Here is a 26,415-nt window from a genome sequence, read left to right on the forward strand (position 1 = left end):
TGGGGAGTCAGAGAAGACAACAGCGAAGGAGCTGAGCTTAATAGAGAGAAGCAAAGCACCCCAGTTGAGCTAAAAAATACTGTGCACTGTTTAGTAGAAGAGGCTACCCAAAAAGTGCAACCAGCTGTTGGACAGTTTGGCAGAGAAAAGCAAGTCAGGGCTGGTACAGCCCTAGGTGACGTGAATGTTCACGGTTTGTGTTTTAAGGCCGCTCGACCCGATGGGTCTGAGCTGGGGGGGGAGGATATGTGATAAAGTGAAGGCAGAGAAGCCATTTAACCCCAGGGGGAGTATATGTAGTTTGTGTTTTGTACAACACAAAGCGTTGTTTAGTTATGGGCCCCTGGGGTGGAGTATTTGGAGAGAAGGGAGGGCCAATGCGCCACTCCACAGTTTAGTGGTTTTCATGGGAGACATAGATCCAGGCCAGGGTTTTTGGACTGTCTCCAGCCCACTGCTCAGCTGGAGATGATCAGCTGTAGCAGTGGGAATAAACCACTCCCTGCTAGGCAGGTAGAGGGGGATTGCTGGCTTCCTCTCAGGAAGCAGGTAGGAGAGAGGATGTTCTCTCCAGTAAGAGAATAAAAGGGGACCAGGCACTGGGAGTGCTGGCTTGGAGCACTAGGAGTGCTGGCTTGAGGCACTGGGAGTGCTGGCTTGGAGCACTAGGAGTGCGGAAGGAAGCAGTCAATGCTGGCTTGGAGCACTAGGAGTGCTGAGAGTGGACAAAGACTGTAGGTTGGTGAATCCAATATTGTTTTGTTTAGTGTAACCCCTGAGAGATAGGGAACCTGATATTAGTTAGTGCTCAGACGAGCTAGGTTTTTGTTTAAAGGGATTTATATTTTCATTTACTGCTGTCTCCTGTGTGGATTTACAATAAAGTTGCCTGGATTATATAAAAGCCAAAGGACTGTGCATGTTTTTGCCCTAGAGGACCGTGCTATCTACAGACAAGGATCACAACACTCACACTATAACACACTCACACTATAACACACTCACACTATAACACACTCTAACACACTCACACACACTAACATACAAACACACACTAACATACACTCACAAACATACACTCACACTCACAAACATACACTCACACTCACAAACATACACTCACACTCACAAACACACACTAACACACTCACTAACACACACTCACACACACTAACATACACTCACACTCACAAACACACACTCACAAACACACACTCACACTCACAAACACACACTCACACTCACAAACACACACTAACACACACTCACACACACTAACACACTAACATACACTCACACACACTAACATACACACACTCACAAACACACACTAACACACACTCACACACACTAACACACTAACATACACTCACACACACTAACATACACTCACACACACTAACATACACTCACACACACTAACATACACTCACAAACACTAACATACACTCACACTCACAAACACATTTTTTTTTAAATCCCCCCAGCCTCCTTACCTGTGGGAGAGCTGAGGGGATTCCCTGGGGTCCAGTGGTGCTGCTGGGCTCCTGGGGGGCCGGTCACCCGGCGAGCAGTCAGGCTGGCCGGTCCTGCGGGCGCGCGAGGGAGCACTGTCTCCTGTGTGCTTCCTCTTCAGCTCCCTCGCGCGCCGCACTGATACCGGAGCCGGAAGATGACGTCATCTTCCGGCTCCGGTATCAGTGCGGTGCGCGAGGGAGCTGAAGAGGAAGCACCTAGGAGACAGTGCTCCCTCGCGCGCCCGCAGGACCGGCCAGCCGGGTGACAGCAGGGCCAGCCTCGGGGGGCCCTGAGGTGGCCGGCTCTTGGGCCCCCCAGGAGAAGAGGCTGGCCCAGTGACATACATACCGGGGTCGCAGGGCGGCCGGGCCCCCTGGTGGGCAGAGCACGGTCGCAGCCGCGACCCCTGCGACCACGGTATGTACGCCACTGCGTAGTATGGCCGATCTACGTATTCGATGATATAAAAATGGGAATTAACCATGGAATAAAGAGCACAAGGTTTGAACCAAAAGAAAAACAAGCTGAATCTTTCAGACACAAAACGTACTCTGTGAAGAAAGACATTTGAATGAAAAGGCAGTAACAGAATATTCACCTACTCCTATAGAGGAATCATCGTTGTGTGAAGGGGGAATCTCACCGACGCTGACATTTATACATCGACAGAATAAACACAGACAGAATACCATCTACTCTTTAAAGAGCACGTGAGTCTTGCACAAAGGAAATATCACAGTTGTTGATATTTACTCACCCACACAACATGCGTAGATCATTAACTCTTGTCAATCACTTGCTGAGTGTGATTGGCGGCAGCTTTGTCCATACCCCATTATTTAATTTTACCGAGGGACCTGTGCCAATAGCTGCCTGGTCGATAGTTTGTTATTACAGAGGCCTGCTGGCTGCTTGCTGTATAAGAGATATTCCTTCAACCATGGCATGGAGGATGGGGGCATAAAGGACGTTTTAGTCAATTAACTATACTAACTGACCCCTGTAGGTGTTTTGTTTTTTTATAACTACTGTTTCTACCAGTAGGCAATTTGTATAAAATAAGTATTTATCAACAAGAATTCATGTAGACTTTAATGGTGACATCTGTAAACATGCCATTTGAGAAGTTTTCCTAAACGATTATGATCATTTGGTAAGCTTATCCAAAAAGATTAAAGGAACACAAACACATATTTCTGACCCAATAGTGTTAAAACCACCATCTAACCCCCTGGCCCCCCTTGCCTCCCTAAATATAGTAAAATCTTACTTGTATTCAAGCCTGAAGCTGCTGTTTTCCCCCCGGTTTGCCTCAGAACAGCACGCTGTCTGCTGACATCATCAGAAGTGGTGGTCTGAGCCAATCACAATGCTTTCCTATAGAATTGGCTGAGACTGTGAAGGTGGCAGATCAGGGGCAGAGCCAGCACAAGTCAAACACAGCCCTGGCCAATCAGCATCTCCTCATAGAGATACATTGAATCAATTGATCTCTATGAGGGAAGTTCAGTGTCTGTATGCAGAGGGTGGAGACACTGAATGTCAGTCACACTGTGCAGCACTTCCCCCAGGAAGTACCTCTTGTAGCCACATGAGGAGTGGCCAGTGGAGTTATCACTAGGCTGTAATGTAAACACTGCATTATCTCTGAAAAAAAACATTTACTGCAAATAGCCTGACGAGAATGATTCTACTAACCAGAACAAATGCAATTAGCTGTAGTAGTTCTGGTGACTATAGTGTCCCTTTAAATCAAGGCCATAGTTAGATGATAGAAAATAATTCTATTCTGCATTTTCAGGAGACTTCTACTGATTTGAACATAAAATAGGAGATGCTTTGACTCAAAATCACATATGGGAGAGAAACATGCACAGGTAGAGACTGAGAAATCTGTGGACACAAATAAAGAAAGAGGGGACTCTCTGTCTATTTAGATCTCTCAGGGTACAATGTAGTAGTTATGGTGGCAAGAGAACCCTAGTTTGATTCCGAGGTAAGTATTCAGACTTTCTGCTAATGTTTTTATAACTTAAAATGGAACCACCACGTCTCCAGGGGAGTTGGAATCCCTGGCACTCCGCTTGGTTACACTCTGTAGGGTCAACTCAGTGAGCTCATACCCAGAGCTCTCAGTCATTGAGTTAAGCCCTGCTTCACCAGTGTTGGCTTAGAACAGAGAGCTCCTGGCTGTTGAATGGTGCATGGAAGGACCCAGGTAATTTGTTAAGCCATTTGACTGCTTACCCTCCGTGGGCTCCATGGCGTTTTTGGTAACATAACTACTACATCGAGCTGTAGTGATTATTGTGCTTTGAATGTAAATAAAACTCCAAGCACCATAACCACAAGAGGCTTTTCCTCTGTCATTTTCTATGGTTTTACACAGTTTCATCTGCTCTTCTCCTGCATCAGAAGCTGAATGCCTCTATTCAGCTTATAACAGCTGATACGGGATCGGGCTCACTGGTTGACAGTGCTCAGCTGATGCTCTGAGCAATGCGTGTGGTCCTTGATGGCCTATTTAGCACAGTAGTGAATTGGATTCTCCTGTTAGAGTAGAACGTAAGCTTGGCTGCGGCCATGTGTGCTGGGTGGAACTAGTCAAGTTGCCAAGTTGGCATCATGAAACTTCTGTCAGTATAGCAACAATGGCATGCCGCAGTGGTTATGGTACTTTTATTGTTGCTTTATTGTGCAAAATGTTGGATGTATTGAATAAACAAAATTCTATATTTCTAATATATTTACCGGTGTGTGGTGGTTCCAAGCATGCCCAGACTGACCATTGGGGCAAACCAGGGAAATACCTGAAATGTCTCTTTGTTGGGCCTATCGTTGTTTTTTAATTTTCTTGGTGCAGTTTTGCCTTTCTTGTTCCCTGTTCAGCAACACACAGAAAGCTTATTGTCTTTCATCACAGTGTGGGCTAGCCACGGCGACTGGAGAAGAAGCGCTGAGGTTTTCTCCGGTTTCTGCTAGGAAGCGATCCTTGGCAGAGATATTTAAAGGGACACTATAGTCACCTGAACAACTTTAGCCTAATGAAGCAGTTTTGGTGTATAGAACATGCCCCTGCAGCCTCACTGCTCAATCCTCTGCCATTTAGGAGTTAAATCCCTTTGTGTATGAACCCTAGTCACACCTCCCTGCATGTGACTTGCACAGCCTTCCATAAACACTTCCTGTAAAGAGAGCCCTATTTAGGCTTTCTTTATTGCAAGTTCTGTTTAATTAAGATTTTCTTATCCCCTGCTATGTTAATAGCTTGCTAGACCCTGCCAGGGCCTCCTGTATGTGATTAAAGTTCAATTTAGAGATTGAGATACAATTATTTAAGGCAAATTACATCTGTTTGAAAGTGAAACCAGTTTTTTTTTTCATGCAGGCTCTGTCAATCATAGCCAGGGGAGGTGTGGCTAGGGCTGCATAAACAGAAACAAAGTGATTTAACTCCTAAATGACAGTGAATTGAGCAGTGAGACTGCAGGGGAATGATCTATACACTAAAACTGCTTTATTTAGCTAAAGTCATTTAGGGGACTATAGTGTTCCTTTAATGCAAATTCCTTATGTAATAATAAGAAATGTCAGCCTAAGGTTTTCTTTATCTCTGTAGAAAATGGAAATGTTTTTTAAATTTTTGACAGGAAGGATGTCCTAGACGATGTATGTTTCAAATCAGTTTACATACCTAAATAAAATGCTTCTGTAATGTCAACTCAAATAAAACACATGTTTTCCTTTTATTAATTTTTTCCTACAAGCCTAGCTCTATTTTGCTTTGAATCACGGTAGGCTATGGTTTCTTTAACCCCTTCAGGACGGAGTCAATAGTGCACTTTCTGATCAAAACAAAACGTAAACAAAAACTGGAATTTGCGCTATATGTCTGTTCACCCGTAGTTCCCCTCTTTCAAATTATATGCACCCACACTTATTATATATCATTTTGTTCAGGAGAAACAGGGCTTTCATTTATCATTAACTATTCATATATGGAACAGAATTTATTATGAATAAAAAATTAAAAAAATGTGAGAAAATAAGATTTTGTTTTTTAAATTTGTATTTCCATCTGACATTTTAGCTGTAAAAGTACAAAAAAATGCACATATTTGTAATCAGCAATGTCTCACGAGTACAACAGTACCCCCCATTAACAGGTTTTATGGTGTTTTGGAAAGTTACAGGGTCAAATATAGAACGTTCCATTTTCAAATTGAAATTTGCCAGATTAGTAATGTTACCTTTGAGTGGTAGCCCAGGAATGAGAATTACCCCCATAATGGCATACCATTTGAAAAAGTAGACAACCCAAGGTATTGAACGTGGGTTATGTTTAGTCTTTTTTAGTAGCCACTTAGTCACAAACACTGGCCAAAGTTAGCGTTCATATTTGTTTTTGTGTTAAAAAAGCAAAAAACTAATATTTGGCCAGTGTTTGTGACCAAGTGGCTACTAAGTAAGACTGGACATACCCCATTTGCAATACCTCGGGTTGTCTACTTTTGCAAATGGTAAGCCATCATGGGGGTAATTCTCATTCCTGGGCTACCATACGCTCTCAAAGGCAACATAACCAATCTGGCAAATTTCAATGTGAAAAAAATGAAATGCAAGCCTTATATGTGACTCTCTAACTTTCCAATAAATGTAGAAAATTGATGGAAGTGCACTCCACCCCTTGCCAAGGAATCCAGGGTGCTTCACTGGATATGTCCCAGTACCAAGATGGACCAAATATAATAGTAAAAATAGAAAATTAATCCAGGCACTTTTGTGCTGCTGGTTCCAATAAATTGCCTTTTTCTTGGAATTCATTTGGAGTGCCTGGATTCATTTTCTATTTTTTCTCTAACTTTCCAAAACACCATAAAACCTGTACATGTGGGGTACTGTTATTCTCGGGAGACTTCACTAAACACAAATATTAGTGTTTTAAAACAGTAAAACATATTACAACAATAATATAGTCCATAAAAGGGCCGTTCGTTTGTAAAAAATGCAAAAAACTTCACTTTTACTTAAAATATCATCGTTGTAATACAAATTACCAGTTTTCAACACTAATATTTGAGTTCAGCGAAGTCTCCCGAGTAAAACAGTACCCCCCATGTACAGGTTTTATGGTGTCTTGGAGAGTTACAGGGTCAAATATAGTGCTTGCGAATTAAATTCTCTGCACTTTCTCCCTGTGTTGTCAGGCATGTCAATCAAATTTTAATTAATCAAATCACATAATTATGTTAAAAGATTATTTAAATATACACGTAGAATTTTAATATATATGCATTTATAGGTATTTAAATTCTACGTGTATACTAATGTAATCTTTTATGTAATTATATGTATTTATCTATATATATATTTGCGGTTATTTGCATTTTATATATAGATAGATATATTTAGAATATCATTCTAAGTGTATTTTGTTACCAATATATATATATTAATAACAAAATACAGTTAGAATGAAATTACATATGTATATATAATTTATATTAAATTTTGTTTCAATATTTTATTTATTAATTTTATTATTTTATTTATTATTGTAATTATACGTATTTATATATATAATATAATATATGTATATTATATATATGTAACGTCATTCTAAGTGTATTTTAATACTAATATATGTACTTATCTTAGTATTAAAATACACTATGTGTGACGTTAAATATATATAATATGTATATATTATATATATATATATATATATATATATATATAAATATATTTATTTTAATTTTACACATGTCTAATATTTTTTTTTTTACAGATCCCACCAGCAGGGGGACTGTCTGATATTTTCGACAGTCCCCCTGCTGGCAGATCCACAGCCAGCTATAGGGGGCCATGTGATCGCTCTTTGAGAGCAATCACATGATCGCCGGGGGCTTTTTTTGCCGTGGGGGGGGCTGCCTGGGCTGTGAGGCAGTCCTCCCGAAGCGGAGCGCCGGTAAGGTAAGTATACCGGACGCTCCAGGGCTCAAAGCCGTTACGGCGTTCTATGCCGCCGCAACGGCTTTAAAGCCCACTTAAAGCGGGACGGCATAGAACGCCGTAACGGCGTTAACGGGTTAATATGTTTAGATAGCTGTTTTATTGGCTTTGTAAAAACATGTCAGTTGTGTTTTTACACCAGCCTTGACCAAAGTTCCAGAAGTCTTTGCTTCCATTGTGCTTCAGGTGTCAAGCAAAGACTTCTGGGATTAGAATACTGTAACGGACCGTTTCAGCATACAAGGGGAAAAATGCGTTTAGGCGATAATCCCCTTTTCCATAGACAGGCACAGCTACTGCAGAACATCAGAACTCACGAGCTGGATACGAAATGACACTCCGAACTGGAACAGCTGAACAAGAAAAGCATACAATCGGCTTACACTCTTGGCAGTCAGCTTACAATCCAATCCCCCCCAAGAACGAGACGACACTTCATTTTGAGGGTTAAGCAGGAACTCTAGACTGGGACACCCAGTCTGGCTTTTATTACCAACAAGTACATACAGGACACTCCCAGGGGGAGGATGAAATTAACCAATCACATGGATGTACCTCCCACACATTTCCTCCCCTTAGATTAGCACTTAACATAATTATACCGTACACCTTTTTCCCCAATTCCTGGATGTACCCCAAATACATATGCTACACCTCCAAAACAGGTATCCCCTGATAGCCCTTATTCAGGGGGACAACATATCCAAGAATCAGGTCATTCGGATGAATGGTTCGGGAGATATGAAGTTCCAAAGATTTGACCGACTGCATGGGTAAAGTATCCGAAAACAGTTCCATGCATTTTGGCCCTGCGGTCGGTCACAAACAAGGGAATGAAAACAGGCGAATTGCCTGTGTTATAGAGCCTGGAGAGGGTTTGAATGAATTCCCTTGTTTGTGGGGTTCTTTCTACCGAACGGTGGGTCATTCGGTAGTTTCCATACGAATTTCTGGAAGTATGGAGGTCTCAGCGGTGTTTGCCTAGTCAAGTGTCCGATTTTAGTTCCAGACACTCGACGGCAAAACACCGCTGTTCGGTAGTTTAAGATGGCCGCCGCCACGTGGTTGTTTCCTGAATGGCGGCCACCCAGAGGACACAGAACACATTACATGATTGCCAATTACCCGTTTGCAACATTGTTGCAAACGGTAATTGGAGGCACACGTAGTCCTGGGTGGTCTGGTTGTTCGGTAGTTTCCTCAATACAATGAATGGAGTGATTCTACCGAACAATCAGATGAAGGCTGCATATATATATATAACCCAGGTTAACTGCATACAACAATACATACATGACATTAAAGTATTAAAGGCAGGATTACTGTACTACGCTCCACAGTCTTAAAGGTACAGTAGTCCCAAAAGTTCCAATATGTCCATCGCTGCTTTTAAAGGGCCAGCAGCAGCAATACAAATTATTACCTGCCCAAATATAGTTTCTAAAGTGCAACACGTCCAGGGGCCATAGTCAGCGGGCAGGAGGCCAGCAGCCAGGCCTCTCCAGTTCACAGTGGCGAAGCTGGTTTCGCCACAAATACCCAATCTGACACCAGCCCTGCTTCATGTTGGATACTGTTCCACACGCATTTTGTACAAAACCCTCTTTACACTATTACTGCGCTAAAATATTACTCAGAATTGTCTCTTATTGGTAAACATATACATATATATAAACTGAAGCCTATGTTTCATTTTTTAATGAATTTATTTAAAAAAAAAAAAACTAAAACTTTTAATTACATTTTCAAAAGTTCATTAAAAACGCAATATAAACATCCTCAGACACTGCATTTTTTTAAATGTAACTTCATTTTTTTTTCTTAGTGTACAAAAAGCTATACTGTGGGGGTAAGGCTGATGGCAAACACGTGAAAAGTGCTGCCCTGTCAAAACAATAATTTTTGAAAGATTTTTAGGACAGCAAATTTCGCATACAGCCCCACAGTTTACACAATCATTTTGCAGTATTGGAAAAAAAAAATCATTACGCACACTGTTGATCTAGGTGTAAAAACTGCAGACGGCACGACTTTTCATGATCACTCCAGCAGTTTGCCAATAGATTTAGTTTTTCCTTTCCCACTCTTGTGCTGGGTGTGAAATGCGCTGCCCTATTGTTGTGCCAGCACGTTTCGCACTCTGCACAGCAGTTTGCTAAATGATGGAGCTTCTGGTTGATGCAAAATCGCATTTTCACACTGTTTGTCCCGAAGTGAAAAGTGCTCCTCAAACAAAAACGTTACCTTCAACGTAATAGAGGGCAACATGTCAGTTTTTTTCATATCTGGAAAATAGTGTAGAAAAACATTTTAGATTTTTGCAAAAAAATAAAAAAAAATAAAAGTAAATCATAAAAATTGTATGGCAATAAATTAAGTTTGCTATTCTACAGTACAATCAATAAAGGGAATATGCTGGTTTAAAAAAAATACAATAACAGCGATTAAATAATATATTTTACTCTTTGGGTTATTTTCACAGTCCAGAAATTGATGGCTCTTAGCATTGCAGCAAATGGACTTGGCTTTTTAATGGGGGGGGAGAGTGACATGTAGAGGCATACACTTCTATATGTCTTTGTGTAGATATACGTAACTGTATTTCTTTAAATAAAGGGAGTAGGTGTTTATAAAGAGACATGTGACTTTATATGTCTTTACATAGAAGTATATAAATACACAACACCTTTATATAGAGGAGTATGTTTATAAATACCTCTATACAGAGCCGCATGCATGTATATGCCTCTACTTAAAGACATATAGTATTTGTGGTCGTGTCAATTACACAATGTTATAATGAACTAGTACCTACAGATTAGCAGCTTGACGTGTGCCATGACCGCTGATGACAGTACACCTATAGGGGGATTCTGGGTAATGGACAGGATTGTCCCATTGTACAGCGCTACAGAATTTGCTAGCACTATATTAATAATAATAATACTAATTGACATGGAGAGTAAATCTATATCAGTGGGATAGGTGGGGGTGAGGAATCTGCTGTGGCTATTGAAGTGCTAGATCAACCAAGAGGGGGGACATATTATAGAGGAACGTCTCATTCCCACAAATCCAGGCTATACAATCTTAGCCCTATTACTTACACAGAGACAGGTACACATGTGTGCCTCTATAAAGATACATATACTACTATATGTCTTTACATGGATGCATATACATACATAGCTCTCTATATAGGAGGCATTTACAAGTATGTCTTTATACAGAGGCATATAAATATATTTATCCGTTTAGACACATATAAAACTCTATGTTACTATAGGACTCCTTACAGAAATGTATACATACACACCAGTCTCTGCAGAGGCATACCCAAGCATATCCTTTATATAGAAACATGCACATTTCTAAGCCTATAATGAATGACATATGCATGCCTCTCTATAAAGGCATGTAGTAGCATACGTTTCTATATAGAAATATATACATGTTTATATCTCTATAGGGACACATTTATGTCTTTATGTTTATATATCCTTGTATATAGACATAGAATTGCAAATACCCCCATACAGGCACGTAGTAGTATACGTCTCTATATAAAGGCAAATACATGAATATGCCTCTGTACAGAGGCGCATGCTGGCATATGCCTCTATATAGGGGCACACACACGCATACGTCTCTATATAAAGCTACTAGCGAAGTGTATTGTTCTGTGTGTCTCCATAGAGAAGCATTGTATTTAATGCTGCTCTGTGAGAAGTATGGTAATGGATGAGAAGTCAGTAAGCCTGATGACCACAAAGAAGGTGGATCAGTCTGCTGCAAGGACCGAGTCTCGGAATTGAGGGTTTCCATATAGAGAAAAATTGCCGGCACAGTGAGGCGTTGGCAGGGCATGCACCCATCTCTGTGAGAGGCACTAAACTGGCCAGATTAAATCTCTTTTTTAAGAATCTTGGAGGGCAGAAATCTAAACAGACTAGATAACACTCCAGTGTTAGAATACATTTTTTTTATTCTTAGCCTGGAAATGTTTTGTTAACAAAGACGACTTTTGAGAGGTAAGTAGCAACTACAAATACGTAAATATACACTGCTCAAAAAAATAAAGGGAAGACTTAAACAACACAATGCAACTCCAAGTCAATCACACTTCTGTGAAATCAAACTGTCCACTTAGGAAGCAACACTGAGTGACAATCAATTTCACATGCTGTTGTGCAAATGGGATAGACAACAGGTGGAAATTATAGGCAATTAGCAAGACACCCCCAATAAAGGAGTGCTTCTGCAGGTGGTGACCACAGACCACTTCTCAGTTCCTATGCTTCCTGGCTGATGTTTTGGTCACTTTTGAATGCTGGTGGTGCTTTCACTCTAGTGGTAGCATGAGACTTAGTCTACAACCCACACAAGTGGCTCAGGTAGTGCAGCTCATCCAGGATGGCACATCAATGCGAGCTGTGGCAAGAAGGTTTGCTGTGTCTGTCAGCGTAGTGTCCAGAGCATGGAGGCACTACCAGGAGACAGGCTAGTACATCAGGAGACGTGGAGGAGGCCGTAGGAGGGCAACAACCCAGCAGCAGGACTGGTACCTCCACCTTTGTGCAAGGAGGAACAGGAGGAGCACTGCCAGAGCCCTGCAAAATGACCTTCAGCAGGCCACAAATGTGCATGTGTCTGCTCAAACGGTCAGAAACAGACTCCATGAGGGTGGTATGAGGGTCCGACGTCCACACATGGGTGTTGTGCTTACAGCCCAACACCGTGCAGGATGTTTGGCATTTGCCAGAGAACACCAAGAGTGGGAAATTCGCCACTGGCGCCCTGTGCTCTTCACAGATGAAAGCAGGTTCACACTGAGCACGTGACAGACGTGACAGAGTCTGGAGACGCTGTGGAGAACGTTCTGCTGCCTGCAACATCCTTCAGCATGACCGGTTTGGCAGTGGGTCAGTAATGGTGTGGGGTGGCATTTCTTTGGGGGGCCGCACAGCCCTCCATGTGCTCGCCAGAGGTAGCCTGACTGCCATTAGGTACTGAGATGAGATCCTCAGACCCCTTGTAAGACCATATGCTGGTGCGGTTGGCCCTGGGTTCCTCCTAATTCAAGACAATGCTAGACCTCATGTGGCTGGAGTGTGTCAGCAGTTCCTGCAAAACGAAGGCATTGATGCTATGGACTGGCCCGCACGTTCCCCAGACCTGAATCTAATTCAGCACATCTGGGACATCATGTCTCGCTCCATCCACCAAAGTCACGTTGCACCACAGACTGTGCAGGAGTTGGCAGATGCTTTAGTCCAGGTCTGGGAGGAGATCCCTCAGGAGACCATCCGCCACCTCATCAGGAGCATGCACAGGCGTTGTAAGGTCGTTGTTGGGAGGTCATACAGGCAGGAGCGGACTGACCGGTCGGGCACTTCGGACATGGTCCGAGGGCCCGGCCGGGAGGGGGGCCCTGCCATCAGGGGACCCGCCCGCCCCTTTAAATGCTGCAGCCGCCTGAGCGCTCTCTTAAGAGCCTCAGGCGGCTGCAGCTTCTCACCTCACCTCACCTCCCCTCCCCTGTAACGTGGCCGAGCTGCTCTCCGGTCCGCGGTGCCCGGCCGGAGTGATAGGAAGGTGCACACTCAGTGTGCACCTTCCTGTCAGTCCGGCCGGGTACAGGAAACAGAAACTCCTGTTCCACGTAAGAAGAGAAAGGGAGGGGGGGTAAGAAGAGAAAGGGAGGAGGGGTAAGAAGAGAAAGGGAGGGGGGGTAAGAAGAGAAAGGGAGGGGGGTAAGAAGAGAAAGGGAGGGGGTAAGAAGAGAAAGGGAGGGGGGTAAGAAGAGAAAGGGAGGGGGGTAAGAAGAGAAAGGGAGGGGGGTAAGAAGAGAAAGGGAGGGGGGTAAGAAGAGAAAGGGAAGGGGGGTAAGAAGAGAAAGGGAAGGGGGTAAGAAGAGAAAGGGGGGTAAGAACAAAGAGGGAGGGGGGTAAGAACAAAGAGGGAGGGGGGGTAAGAACAAAGAGGGAGGGGGGGTAAGAACAAAGAGGGAGGGGGGTAAAAACAAAGAGGGGGGGTAAGAACAAAGAGGGAGGAGGGGTAAGAACAAAGAGGGAGGGGGTAAGAAGAGGGGGGTAAGAAGAGAAAGGGAGGGGAGTAAGAAGAGAAAGGGAGGGGGGTAAGAAGAGAAAGGGAGGGGGGGGTAAGAAGAGAAAGGGAGGGGGGGTAAGAAGAGAAAGGGAGGGGGGGTAAGAAGAGAAAGGGAGGGGGGTAAGAAGAGAAAGGGAGGGGGGTAAGAAGAGAAAGGGAGGGGGTAAGAAGAGAAAGGGAGGGGGGTAAGAAGAGAAAGGGAGGGGGGTAAGAAGAGAAAGGGAGGGGGGTAAGAAGAGAAAGGGAGGGGGGTAAGAAGAGAAAGGGAGGGGGGTAAGAAGAGAAAGGGAAGGGGGGTAAGAAGAGAAAGGGAAGGGGGTAAGAAGAGAAAGGGAGGGGGTAAGAAGAGAAAGGGAGGGGGGGTAAGAAGAGAAAGGGAGGGGGGGTAAGAAGAGAAAGGGAAGGGGGTAAGAAGAGAAAAGGAAGGGGGTAAGAAGAGAAAGGGAAGGGGGTAAGAAGAGAAAGGGGGGTAAGAAGAGAAAGGGGGGTAAGAAGAGAAAGGGAGGGGGGGTAAGAAGAGAAAGGGAGGGGGGTAAGAAGAGAAAGGGAGGGGGTTAAGAAGAGAAAGGGAGGGGGTAAGAAGAGAAAGGGAGGGGGTAAGAAGAGAAAGGGAGGGGGTAAGAAGAGAAAGGGAGGGGGTAAGAAGAGAAAGGGAGGGGGTAAGAAGAGAGAGGGAGGGGGGTAAGAAGAGAGGGAGGGGGGTAAGAAGAGAGGGGGGAGTAAGAAGAGAGGGGGGAGTAAGAAGAGAGGGGGGAGTAAGAAGAGAGGGGGGAGTAAGAAGGGGGTAAGAAGAGGGGGAGGGGGGAGTAAAAAGAGGAAGGGGGAGTAAGAAGAGGGGGGTTAGAAGAGGGGGAGGGGGTTAAGAAGAGGGGGGAATAAGAAGAGGGGGGAGTAAGAAGAGGGGGAGGGGGGAGTATGAAGAGGGGGAGAGTAAAAAGGGGGAGGAGGGAGTAAGAAGAGGGGGAGAGTAAGAAGGGGGGTAAGAAGAGAGTGAGGGGAGAGTAAGAAGGGGGGTAAGAAGAGAGTGAGGGGGGAGTAAGAAGAGGGGGGAGGTAAGAAGAGGGGGAGGGGGGAGTAAGAGGAGGGCAATTGCCCCCTCCCCTGTCCGCAGGCACCGTGCGGGCAGTCGGCAGGGGAGGGAGGAAGAGAGGACCCGGGAGCTCAGCCTTCGGCTCCTCTGGGTCCTTCTTGCGCGAGCACAGATCGTTGCCGCGGTTACCACGGCAATGTTACGGCTCTTGCGAGAGTAAACTCTAGCCCTGGAGCAACGGGCTAGAGTTCACTCTCAACACTGTGACCACCAGGTATTCCCCATAAACACACTGCCCCCGACACACCATACACATTCACACACTGCCCCCCATACACCCACACACACCATACACATTTACACACATTGCCTCACACACACACACACATCCACTGCCCACCCATACACACACAGCCCCCCATACTAACATTGCCACACACATACACAGCCCCCTCATACACACATTGCCCCACACACTCTACACATTCACACACTACACCCCTCACACACACTGAACCTTTCACACACACTGCACCCCTTACACATTGCACCACTGCTCCTATACCCTACTACAGCCTCATATCCCAGCAGACCCCAGGTAAGTTGTCAAACTGTTCTTAAACGGTTTGACTACTTACTCTGAAAGGGGGGCCCGGCCCTCCTGGCACCATAACGACTACACAGAGCAGTAGTGGTTATTGTGCATGGATTATTTCTTTAAATAATCTACAAGTGCCCCAGTAGCCAGCAAGCCAGCCCACAGGCCGGCCAGCCAGCCAGCCAGCCAGCCAGCCAGCCCACAGGCCGGCCAGCCAGCCAGCCCACAGGCTGGCCAGTAGCCAGCCAGCCAGCCCACAGGCCACCAGTTAGGCTTACAGCCAGCAAACCACAGCCTGCCAACCGCAGCCAGCAAGCCACAGCCAGCAAGCCACAGCCTGCAAGCCGCAGCCATCAAGCCAACAGCCTGCCAGCCGCAGCCGTCAAGCCCACAGCCTGCCAGCCGCAGCCATCAAGCCCACAGCCTGCCAGCCGCAGCCATCAAGCCCACAGCCTGCCAGCCGCAGCCATCAAGCCCACAGCCTGCCAGCCGCAGCCATCAAGCCCACAGCCTGCTGGCAGTAGCCAGCAAGCCCACAGCCTGCCAGCAAGCCCACAGCCTGCCAGCCGCAGCCAGTAAGCCCACAGCCTTCCAGCAAGCCCACAGCCTGCCACCCAGCAACAGTAATTAAGGTAAGAGGAGCCAACTTGGCCTAGGTATCAGCGAGCTATGTTGTGTTGCTATATTGTGAATAGGAACCAGAGTGTTGGAGAGACCCCCCTCCAGGCCCCATTAGACTCCATTGTTGTCTCTAATGGGACCTGGAGGAAATTCTTTCTAACACATTCTCTAAAGGACAATGAGATAGCCTCTGCTAGAATGCTCCCCCCTCCATGGCCCATTAGCCCTCAATTGTAGTCTCTACTGGGGCCTGGAGGCGACTGTTTCCAGCAGGGACACTGAGATGGCCTCTGTTAGAAAGACCCCCTTCCAAGCCTATTAGACTCCATTGTAGTCTCTAATAGGGCCTGGAGGGGATTCTTTCTAACACACTCTCTAAAGGACACTGAGATAGCCTCTGCTAGAAAGACCCCCCTCCATGGCCCATTAGCCCTCAATTGTAGTCTCTACTGGGGCCTTGAAGGGATTATTGCACTTTTGTTCCTTGTGTCTAAAGATTGTGTAGGGTGTGGCTGGAGGCGGTGCATGGAGGCGGGACATGGGTGGTGCTTGTTGCGGAGTATGGGTGGGGCCTGTAAGGGGGCCCTTGATTTATTTTGCCCGGGGGCCCTGAGGGTTCTCAGTCCGCCCCTGCATACAGGCACGTGGAGGCCACACACTGAGCCTCATTTTGACTTGTTTTAAGGACATTACATCAAAGTTGGATCAGCCTGTAGTGTGTTTTTCCACTTGTGACTCCAAATCCAGACCTCCATGGGTTGAAAAATTTGATTTCCATTTTTTTATTTTTGTGGGATTTTGTTGTCAGCACATTCAACTATGTAAAGAACAAAGTATTTCAGAAGAATATTTAATTCATTCAGATCTAGGATGTTATTTTAATGTTCCCTTTTTTTTTTTGAGCAGTGTATTTAGTTTGGATTGAATAGTATTGGAGTAATACTTTTTCCATTTTGGATAAGTATAAAATTAAGAAGGCAAATATGGTTACTTGCTAAAAGGGGAATTCAAAGTAAATTTCAAAATTTAACAGCAGTGGCCAAACCGAAAGCATAACTGACTTAAGAAACAATTCCCAGTTTCGCCATGTAACCTTAAATTTGAATTTCACTTTGAATTCTCACGGTGATGAAGAACGTGATGTAAGAATCCTTAGGTTTACAAATAAGATGTTTCTATGTTATGACCAAGAGAATGAATTCTTGTGTGGATGTCCTTATGTGAATGACGACTTGACCTCTCATTGAAACATCTGCCACGTTCCGAACAAGAAAACGGTTTCTCTCCTTTGTGAATCTTCTGATGGGTCTTAAGATGTGACATTTGAGTGAAACATTTCCCACATTCTGAACAGGAAAATGGTTTCTCTCCTGTGTGCACCCTCTGATGTGACTTAAGATTTGTCATTTGAGTGAAACATTTCCCGCAATCTGAACATAAAAACGGTTTTTCCCCTGTGTGTATCCTCATATGTTTCTTAAGATCTGAGGTTTGAGCGAAGCATTTCCCACATTCAGTGCAAGACATTGTCTTCTCTAATTTAGGAGCTCTCTTACGTCTGATATAATGTGATTTTTGCTTAAAACATCCACGTCCAATGTAATCCACATTTCCTTTGTTAACACTCTTGTTTTGTATTCCAATATCACATGTGCGGGTAAGGAGATCCAAGATAGTGAGATTTCCATCTTCATATGAAGCGGATTCCTCATTAATAAGAGTACATGGATATTCTGTCTGTGAATGTTCTGTGGATGTATAAATGTGAGCGTTCCGGAGATTTCCTTGTTGGTATGATGCCGATTCGTAATTTGATGTATAGTCCATCTGTTTATCTCCAGTGGGTGTATAATCCTCGGTGTTGGATTCCCATGAGGCTGATTCTTCCTTAATATGACCAGGTAGATATTCTCTCGGTGTATGATCTGTGCGTATATAAATGTCAGTGTTTATAAGAATTTGTTTCTCATTTGATGCTGATTGACACTTTGATGTATAGTCCGTATGTAGATCTCGCTTGGTTGTATAAATGACAGGCTCAACAAAATGTTTTTCTTCCCATAAGTTTGATTCCTCCTTAATATGAGGAGATGGATATTCTATCTCTGCATCTTCTGTGGGTGTATAAACGTCTGTGTCTGGATGATTTACTTCTTCGCACGAGTCTGACTCCTCTTCAATATGAGTAGATGGATATTCTATCTGTGCATCTTCTGTGGGTGTATAGATGTCTGTTTCTGGGAGATTTCCCTCTTCACACGAGTCTGATTCCTCCTTAATATGAGTAGATGGATCGTCAGTCTGTATATGTTCTATGGGCGTATTAATGTCTTTGAGATGTTCTTCCTCAGATTCGGTGGTTTTATGACTCAATGATTTACTGCTTGGTGTACTGACTGCCACACAGTTTATTTTTTGATCACTTGTGATTTCGTTATCTTTGGTTATATAATCCGGAGAAGAGGCTGAAGCATAAAATTCACCAGTTTCATTTCTGTTCATGGAACCATCTACTGGAAAGAAAATACTCAAAATTAACATTTTCTTAACTGACATCTGTCACGGGAGTCGTACCCCAACACGCAGAAAATAGGAAACCCACAAAAGGTGGATTCGAAAGACGTATTACCGAGCCTTAGAATGGCCAGAAGGGGAGGGCAAAACATAACAAGCAGTAACAGTAACAGGGCTTGGCAGAGCAACCAATAAAACGTTTAAATAAATGACTGCCATCCTTGCTATCAGAGTGTAAGAGCAGCTTATCTCAAACTGGCAGTCTATACTGATTTAATTTCCACTCCAAACACAACAACTACAAATCTGAACAGACTTTAAAACATCACTATATACTGAACTGAAGCAATAACCCTTAAATCCAGTTCGAGTCTCTAGGGAAGGAGGCTGCCTTCCAAGCTTCTCCACAAGCTAAGTCTCTGTTCCCAGTGACTTCAGAGAACAACCTAACTGAAGGATGGGCTTTGCAAAAATTCAGTGGCCACCACATGCGACTTGTATAACATCATCCCTGTTACTAGACTTGTGCACAAATCAAAGGTCAACTAATCTATGGACGAACAAATCTATTAATTTGGATGTGCCTCAATTTCTTTCATCAATAGATTAGAAGGCATTTTTATTTGTTCAACACAGTCGAAAGGGATATGTGTACAAGTCTACTTGTTACCAGGTGATTGATCATGTAAATGACTATGATATCTGCTCTATAACCAAACACATTGCTGATTAAACATCGTCTCACCCAAGGAGATGAGGGGGTGGTGACTCTCCATCATCACTTCCTTGTAAATTTCCTTTTGCCCTTTTAAATGCTTCCAAACCTACAAGAAATAACAGCCAGTGAGACCCCAACATCTTTATCCAGACACATCCCTTGGTTTTACTCTAGGATGTCCCATTCCCAGCAGCCTCACCTCTCCAGTCAGCAGGTGGATGATCTGATTGGTCAGTTCCAGGATATTTTGGTTATTGTTTTTCTCATGTATCAGTGAGTGAGATGGAGACACCATGCTGGGGTTCTGGGTACCACCGTGTCCTTCAGCCACAGAAAAATTACAGTTCTGTAGTATAGATTCACCAGATCTCTTCATGATAACATAGTCCTGTAAAGTTTAGAGAAATTACACTATGCAATGAATGAAGCAGCTACTATAAAAACATATCCCCTCTGACGTATGGAAGCCAAGAGGCCACTGATTCTCTCAGCCTACCACTGGGTGTAATTGAGAGAAATAATATGTAGTATTGCTCTCTTTGGTAAGCCAGTGATAGATCGTCAGCTGATGCTTTCAGCTTATGAATTTCACCGGCCACCAGGTTCAACTTTCATCATACTGCAGGACAGAGAGTACGGAAGCCAGGGAGAGAAGCAGAGATTCTGGAGTCCCAACTTTGGAGTTAAACTGTTGACAAACAAATGCACAAACAGACATAAACTTATACACATATACCGAAACTAACACAGAGACTCGTGGAAATAAAGATGCATTAAGGAGTGGATTGTAGAGTACAAATAGGCCTGGGCATTTAAAGCACATAGCAGCCCACCTTAAACATCTGACCAGCACTGACATCTACCATGGTCATCTGACAACGCGGGTGTAGCTGACTATGCCAGTGTTTATTCACAATGAGGCTCTGGATCAGGATAAACAGAAGCAGCATTGGCCCATACATAGCACCTCACCTACACTCTGTATCCTATTCATAGCACCTCACCTACACTCTGTATCCTATTCATAGCACCTCACCTACACTCTGTATCCTATTCATAGCACCTCACCTACACTCTGTATCCTATTCATAGCACCTCACCTACACTCTGTATCCTATTCATAGCACCTCACCTACACTCTGTATCCTATTCATAGCACCTCACCTACCCTCCGTATCCTATTCATAGCACCTCACCTACATTCTGTATCCTATTCATCGCACCTCACCTACACTCTGTATCCTATTCATCGCACCTCACCTACCCTCCGTATCCTATTCATAGCACCTCACCTACATTCTGTATCCTATTCATAGCACCTCACCTACACTCTGTATCCTATTCATAGCACCTCACCTACACTCTGTATCCTATTCATAGCACCTCACCTACACTCTGTATCCTATTCATAGCACCTCACCTACACTCTGTATCCTATTCATAGCACCTCACCTACACTCTGTATCCTATTCATAGCACCTCACCTACACTCTGTATCCTATTCATAGCATCTCACCTACCCTCTGTATCCTATTCATAGCACCTCACCTACACTCTGTATCCTATTCATAGCACCTCACCTACACTCTGTATCCTATTTATCGCACCTCACCTACACTCTGTATCCTATTCATAGCACCTCACCTACACTCTGTATCCTATTCATAGTACCTCACCTACCCTCCGTATCCTATTCATCGCACCTCACCTACCCTCCGTATCTTATCCATTGCATGTAACGTACCCTCCATATCCTATTCATAGCACCTCACCCACCCTCTGTATCCTATTCATAGTACCTCACCTACCCTCCGTATCCTATTCATCGCACCTCACCTACCCTCTGTATCCTATTCATAGCACCTCACCCACCCTCTGTATCCTATTCATCGCACCTCACCTACACTCTGTATCCTATTCATAGCACCTCACCTACACTCTGTATCCTATTCATCGCACCTCACCTACCCTCCGTATCCTATTCATAGCACCTCACCTACATTCTGTATCCTATTCATAGCACCTCACCTACCCTCTGTATCCTATTCATAGTACCTCACCCACCCTCTGTATCCTATTCATCGCACCTCACCTACACTCTGTATCCTATTCATAGCACCTCACCTACACTCTGTATCCTATTCATCGCACCTCACCTACCCTCTGTATCCTATTCATCGCACCTCACCTAACCTCCGTATCCTATTCATAGCACCTCACCTACACTCTGTATCCTATTCATAGCACCTCACCTACACTCTGTATCCTATTCATAGCACCTCACCTACACTCTGTATCCTATTCATCGCACCTCACCTACCCTCCGTATCCTATTCATAGCACCTCACCTACACTCTGTATCCTATTCAAAGCACCTCACCTACACTCTGTATCCTATTCATAGCACCTCACCTACACTCTGTATCCTATTCATCGCACCTCACCTACCCTCCGTATCCTATTCATAGCACCTCACCTACATTCTGTATCCTATTCATAGCACCTCACCTACCCTCTGTATCCTATTCATAGTACCTCACCCACCCTCTGTATCCTATTCATCGCACCTCACCTACACTCTGTATCCTATTCATAGCACCTCACCTACACTCTGTATCCTATTCATCGCACCTCACCTACCCTCTGTATCCTATTCATCGCACCTCACCTAACCTCCGTATCCTATTCATAGCACCTCACCTACACTCTGTATCCTATTCATAGCACCTCACCTACACTCTGTATCCTATTCATAGCACCTCACCTACACTCTGTATCCTATTCATCGCACCTCACCTACCCTCCGTATCCTATTCATAGCACCTCACCTACACTCTGTATCCTATTCATAGCACCTCACCTACACTCTGTATCCTATTCATAGCACCTCACCTACATTCTGTATCCTATTCATCGCACCTCACCTACACTCTGTATCCTATTCATAGCACCTCACCTACCCCCTGTATCCTATTCATAGCACCTCACCTACACTCTGTATCCTATTCATAGCACCTCACCTACACTCTGTATCCTATTCATAGTACCTCACCCACCCTCTGTATCCTATTCATCGCACCTCACCTACACTCTGTATCCTATTCATAGCACCTCACCTACACTCTGTATCCTATTCATCGCACCTCACCTACCCTCCGTATCCTATTCATAGCACCTCACCTACATTCTGTATCCTATTCATCGCACCTCACCTACACTCTGTATCCTATTCATCGCACCTCACCTACCCTCCGTATCCTATTCATAGCACCTCACCTACACTCTGTATCCTATTCATAGCACCTCACCTACACTCTGTATCCTATTCATAGCACCTCACCTACACTCTGTATCCTATTCATCGCACCTCACCTACCCTCCGTATCCTATTCATAGCACCTCACCTACACTCTGTATCCTATTCATAGCACCTCACCTACACTCTGTATCCTATTCATAGCACCTCACCTACACTCTGTATCCTATTCATAGCACCTCACCTACACTCTGTATCCTATTCATCGCACCTCACCTACCCTCCGTATCCTATTCATAGCACCTCACCTACACTCTGTATCCAATTCATCGCACCTCACCTACCCTCCGTATCCTATTCATAGCACCTCACCTACCCTCCGTATCCTATTCATCGCACCTCACCTACACTCTGTATCCTATTCATAGCACCTCACCTACCCCCTGTATCCTATTCATAGCACCTCACCTACACTCTGTATCCTATTCATAGCACCTCACCTACACTCTGTATCCTATTCATAGCACCTCACCTACACTCTGTATCCTATTCATAGCACCTCACCTACACTCTGTATCCTATTCATAGCACCTCACCTACCCTCTGTATCCTATTCATAGCACCTCACCTACCCTCTGTATCCTATTCATAGCACCTCACCCACCCTCTGTATCCTATTCATAGCACCTCACCTGTGGCGAAACCAACTTCGCCACTGTGGGCTGGAGAAGCCTGGTTGCTAGCCTCCTGCCCGCTGACTATGGCCCCTGGACATATTGCACTTTAAAGACTATATTTGGGCATGTATAATTTATATTGCTGCTACTGGCCCTTTAAAATCAGCGATGGACATTTTGGGACTACTGTCCCTTTAAGACTGTGAAGCATGTTCTATTGTACTGCCTGTATATTGTATATGTATTTATGTATGCAGTTAACCTGGGTTATATATATATGCAGCCTTCATCTGATTGTTCGGTAGAATCACTCCATTCATTGTATTGAGGAAACTACCGAACAACCAGACCACCCAGGACTAAGTGTGCCTCCAATTACCGTTTGCAACAATGTTGCAAACGGGTAATTGGCAATCAGTGCAGTGTGGTCTTTGTCCTCTGGGTGGCCGCCATTCAGGAAACCAACACGTGGCGGCGGCCATCTTTAACTACCGAACAGCGGTGTTTTGCCGTCGAGTGTCTGGAACTGAAATCGGACACTCGACTAGGCAAACACCGCTGAGACCTCCAGACTTCCAGGATTTCGTGGGGAAACTACCGAACGGCCCGCCGTTCGGTAGAAAGAAACGTACGAACTAGGGGATTCATACGAACTCCCCTTAGTCTCTATAACACCAGTAATTCGTATGTTTCATTCACCTGTTTGTGACCGACCGCAGGGCCAAAATGCATGGAACTGTTTTCGGATACTTTACCCATGCGGTCGGTCAATACTTTAAAGTCCCATAACTCCTGAACCATTTATCCGAATGGGCTGATTCTTGCATATGTTGTCCCCCTGAATAAGGGCTATCAGGGGATACCTGTTTTGGAGGTGTAGCATATGTATTTGGGGTACATCCAGGAATTGGGGAAAAAGGTGTACAGTATAATTGTGTTAAGTGTTAATCTAAGGGGAGGAAATGTGTGGGAGGTACATCCATGTGATTGGTTAATTTCATCCTCCCCCTGGGAGTGTCCTGTATGTACTTGTTGGTAATAAAAGCCAGACTGGGTGTCCCAGTCTTGTGTTCCTGCTTAACCCTCAAAATGAAGTGTCGTCTCGTTCTTGGGGGGGATTGGATTGTAAGCTGACTGCCAAGAGTGTAAGCCGATTGTATGCTTTTCTTGTTCAGCTGTTCCAGTTCGGAGTGTTATTTCGTATCCAGATCGGGAGTGTGGTGTTCTGCAGTAGCTGTGCCTGTATCCAGAAAAGGGGATTATCGCCTAAACGGATTTTTCCCCTTTCATGCTGAAACGGTCCGTTACATCACCTACCCTCCGTATCCTATTCATAGCACCTCACCTACCCTCTGTATCCTATTCATAGCACCTCACCTACCCTCTGTATCCTATTTATAGCACCTCACCTACCCTCCGTATCCTATTCATCGCACCTCACCTACACTCTGTATCCTATTCATCGCACCTCACCTACACTCTGTATTCTATTCATAGCACCTCACCTACCCCCTGTATCCTATTCATAGCACCTCACCTACACTCTGTATCCTATTCATAGCACCTCACCTACACTCTGTATCCTATTCATAGCACCTCACCTACACTCTGTATCCTATTCATAGCACCTCACCTACACTCTGTATCCTATTCATAGCACCTCACCTACACTCTGTATCCTATTCATAGCACCTCACCTACCCTCTGTATCCTATTCATAGCACCTCACCTACCCTCCGTATCCTATTCATAGCACCTCACCCACCCTCCGTATCCTATTCATAGCACCTCACCTACCCTCCGTATCCTATTCATAGCACCTCACCTACCCTCCGTATCCTATTCATAGCACCTCACCTACCCTCTGTATCCTATTCATAGCACCTCACCTACACTCTGTATCCTATTCATAGCACCGCACCTACCCTCCGTATCCTATTCATAGCACCTCACCTACACTCTGTATCCTATTCATAGCACCTCACCTACACTCTGTATCCTATTCATCGCACCTCACATACCCTCCGTATCCTATTCATAGCACCTCACCCACCCTCTGTATCCTATTCATAGCACCTCACCTACACTCTGTATCCTATTCATCGCACCTCACATACCTTCCGTATCCTATTCATAGCACCTCACCTACACTCTGTATCCTATTCATCGCACCTCACATACCCTCCGTATCCTATTCATAGCACCTCACCCACCCTCTGTATCCTATTCATCGCACCTCACCTACACTCTGTATCCTATTCATCGCACCTCACCCACCCTCCATATCCTATTCATAGCACCTCACCCACCCTCTGTATCCTATTCATAGCACCTCACCTACACTCTGTATCCTATTCATCGCACCTCACCTACCCTCTGTATTCAATCCATTGCACCTCATTTAATCTCTCTGTAACCTATCTATCCCACCTCACCTACCCTTCAAATCTCATCACATTAATCTCATCAACCCCTCTTCATCCCATCTATCCCATAATGTGTCTGAGTGTATAACAGAGCTCCACAGCAATAATACTCCCAGTAATGTGCCTGAGTGTATAACAGAGCTCCACAGCAATAATACTCCCAGTAATGTGTCTGAGTGTATAACAGAGCCCCACAGCAATAATACTCCCAGTAATGTGTCTGTGTGTATAACAGAGCTCCACAGCAATAATACTCCCAGTAATGTGTCTGTGTGTATAACAGAGCTCCACAGCAATAATACTCCCAGTAATGTGTCTGAGTGTATAACAGAGCTCCACAGAAATAATACTCCCAGTAATGTGTCCTTTCTTTGCTGATTTGAAAGTTGTGAGGTGTGCTATAGGTAGCAATTAATTTTCTATCATAATTTATTACTCTATTGTATTATAGGCTAAAGTGCAGTCACTGTGACATTCCCAGAATCCCTCACCTCTCCAGTCAGCAGGTAGTTGACCTCCAGGGTCAGATCCAGGATCTTCTCAGTCATCTGATTCCTGTTTGTGTTTGTCATCATTAATCCAATCAGGCAGCCTGAGAACAGGCTCTGGGGGTAGTAGACAGAAATCAGAATATGCTGAGGCTCTGTAATTACAGGTACATAGTGTATTTCAAACTACACTTTACACATAAAATGCATATAAAAAAATGAATTCAATCATAAAAAAAACAAAAAATCACAGTGGGCTGTATATTTACCCCATACATTATATACACAGTATATACAGGGGGTGTATATTTACCCCATACATTATATACACAGTATATACAGGGGGTGTATATTTACCCCATACATTATATACACAGTATATACAGGGGGTGTATATTTACCCCATACATTATATACACAGTATATACAGGGGGTGTATATTTACCCCC

The 26,415-nt window shown here is 44.3% G+C and overlaps 1 protein-coding gene across 1 annotated transcript in view; it reads right to left on the reverse strand.

The window, feature by feature from the left end:
• Positions 1-26,121, reverse strand: part of LOC134575157 (zinc finger protein 665-like) — a 400,405-nt gene extending 374,284 nt beyond the window's left edge. The window contains exons 1-3 of the mRNA XM_063434376.1: positions 25,970-26,121; positions 19,319-19,507; positions 19,147-19,225 (exon numbers count right to left, since the gene is read on the reverse strand). Of these exons, the coding sequence (XP_063290446.1) occupies positions 19,147-19,225; positions 19,319-19,507; positions 25,970-26,053 (352 nt within the window). The 5' untranslated portion in view covers positions 26,054-26,121. The remainder of the gene's footprint in view (positions 1-19,146; positions 19,226-19,318; positions 19,508-25,969) is intronic.
• Between the last annotated feature and the right edge of the window lie 294 nt (positions 26,122-26,415).

This window comes from Pelobates fuscus, chromosome 10, assembly GCF_036172605.1.
Source record: "Pelobates fuscus isolate aPelFus1 chromosome 10, aPelFus1.pri, whole genome shotgun sequence".
Classification (NCBI taxonomy): Eukaryota; Metazoa; Chordata; class Amphibia; order Anura; family Pelobatidae; genus Pelobates; species Pelobates fuscus.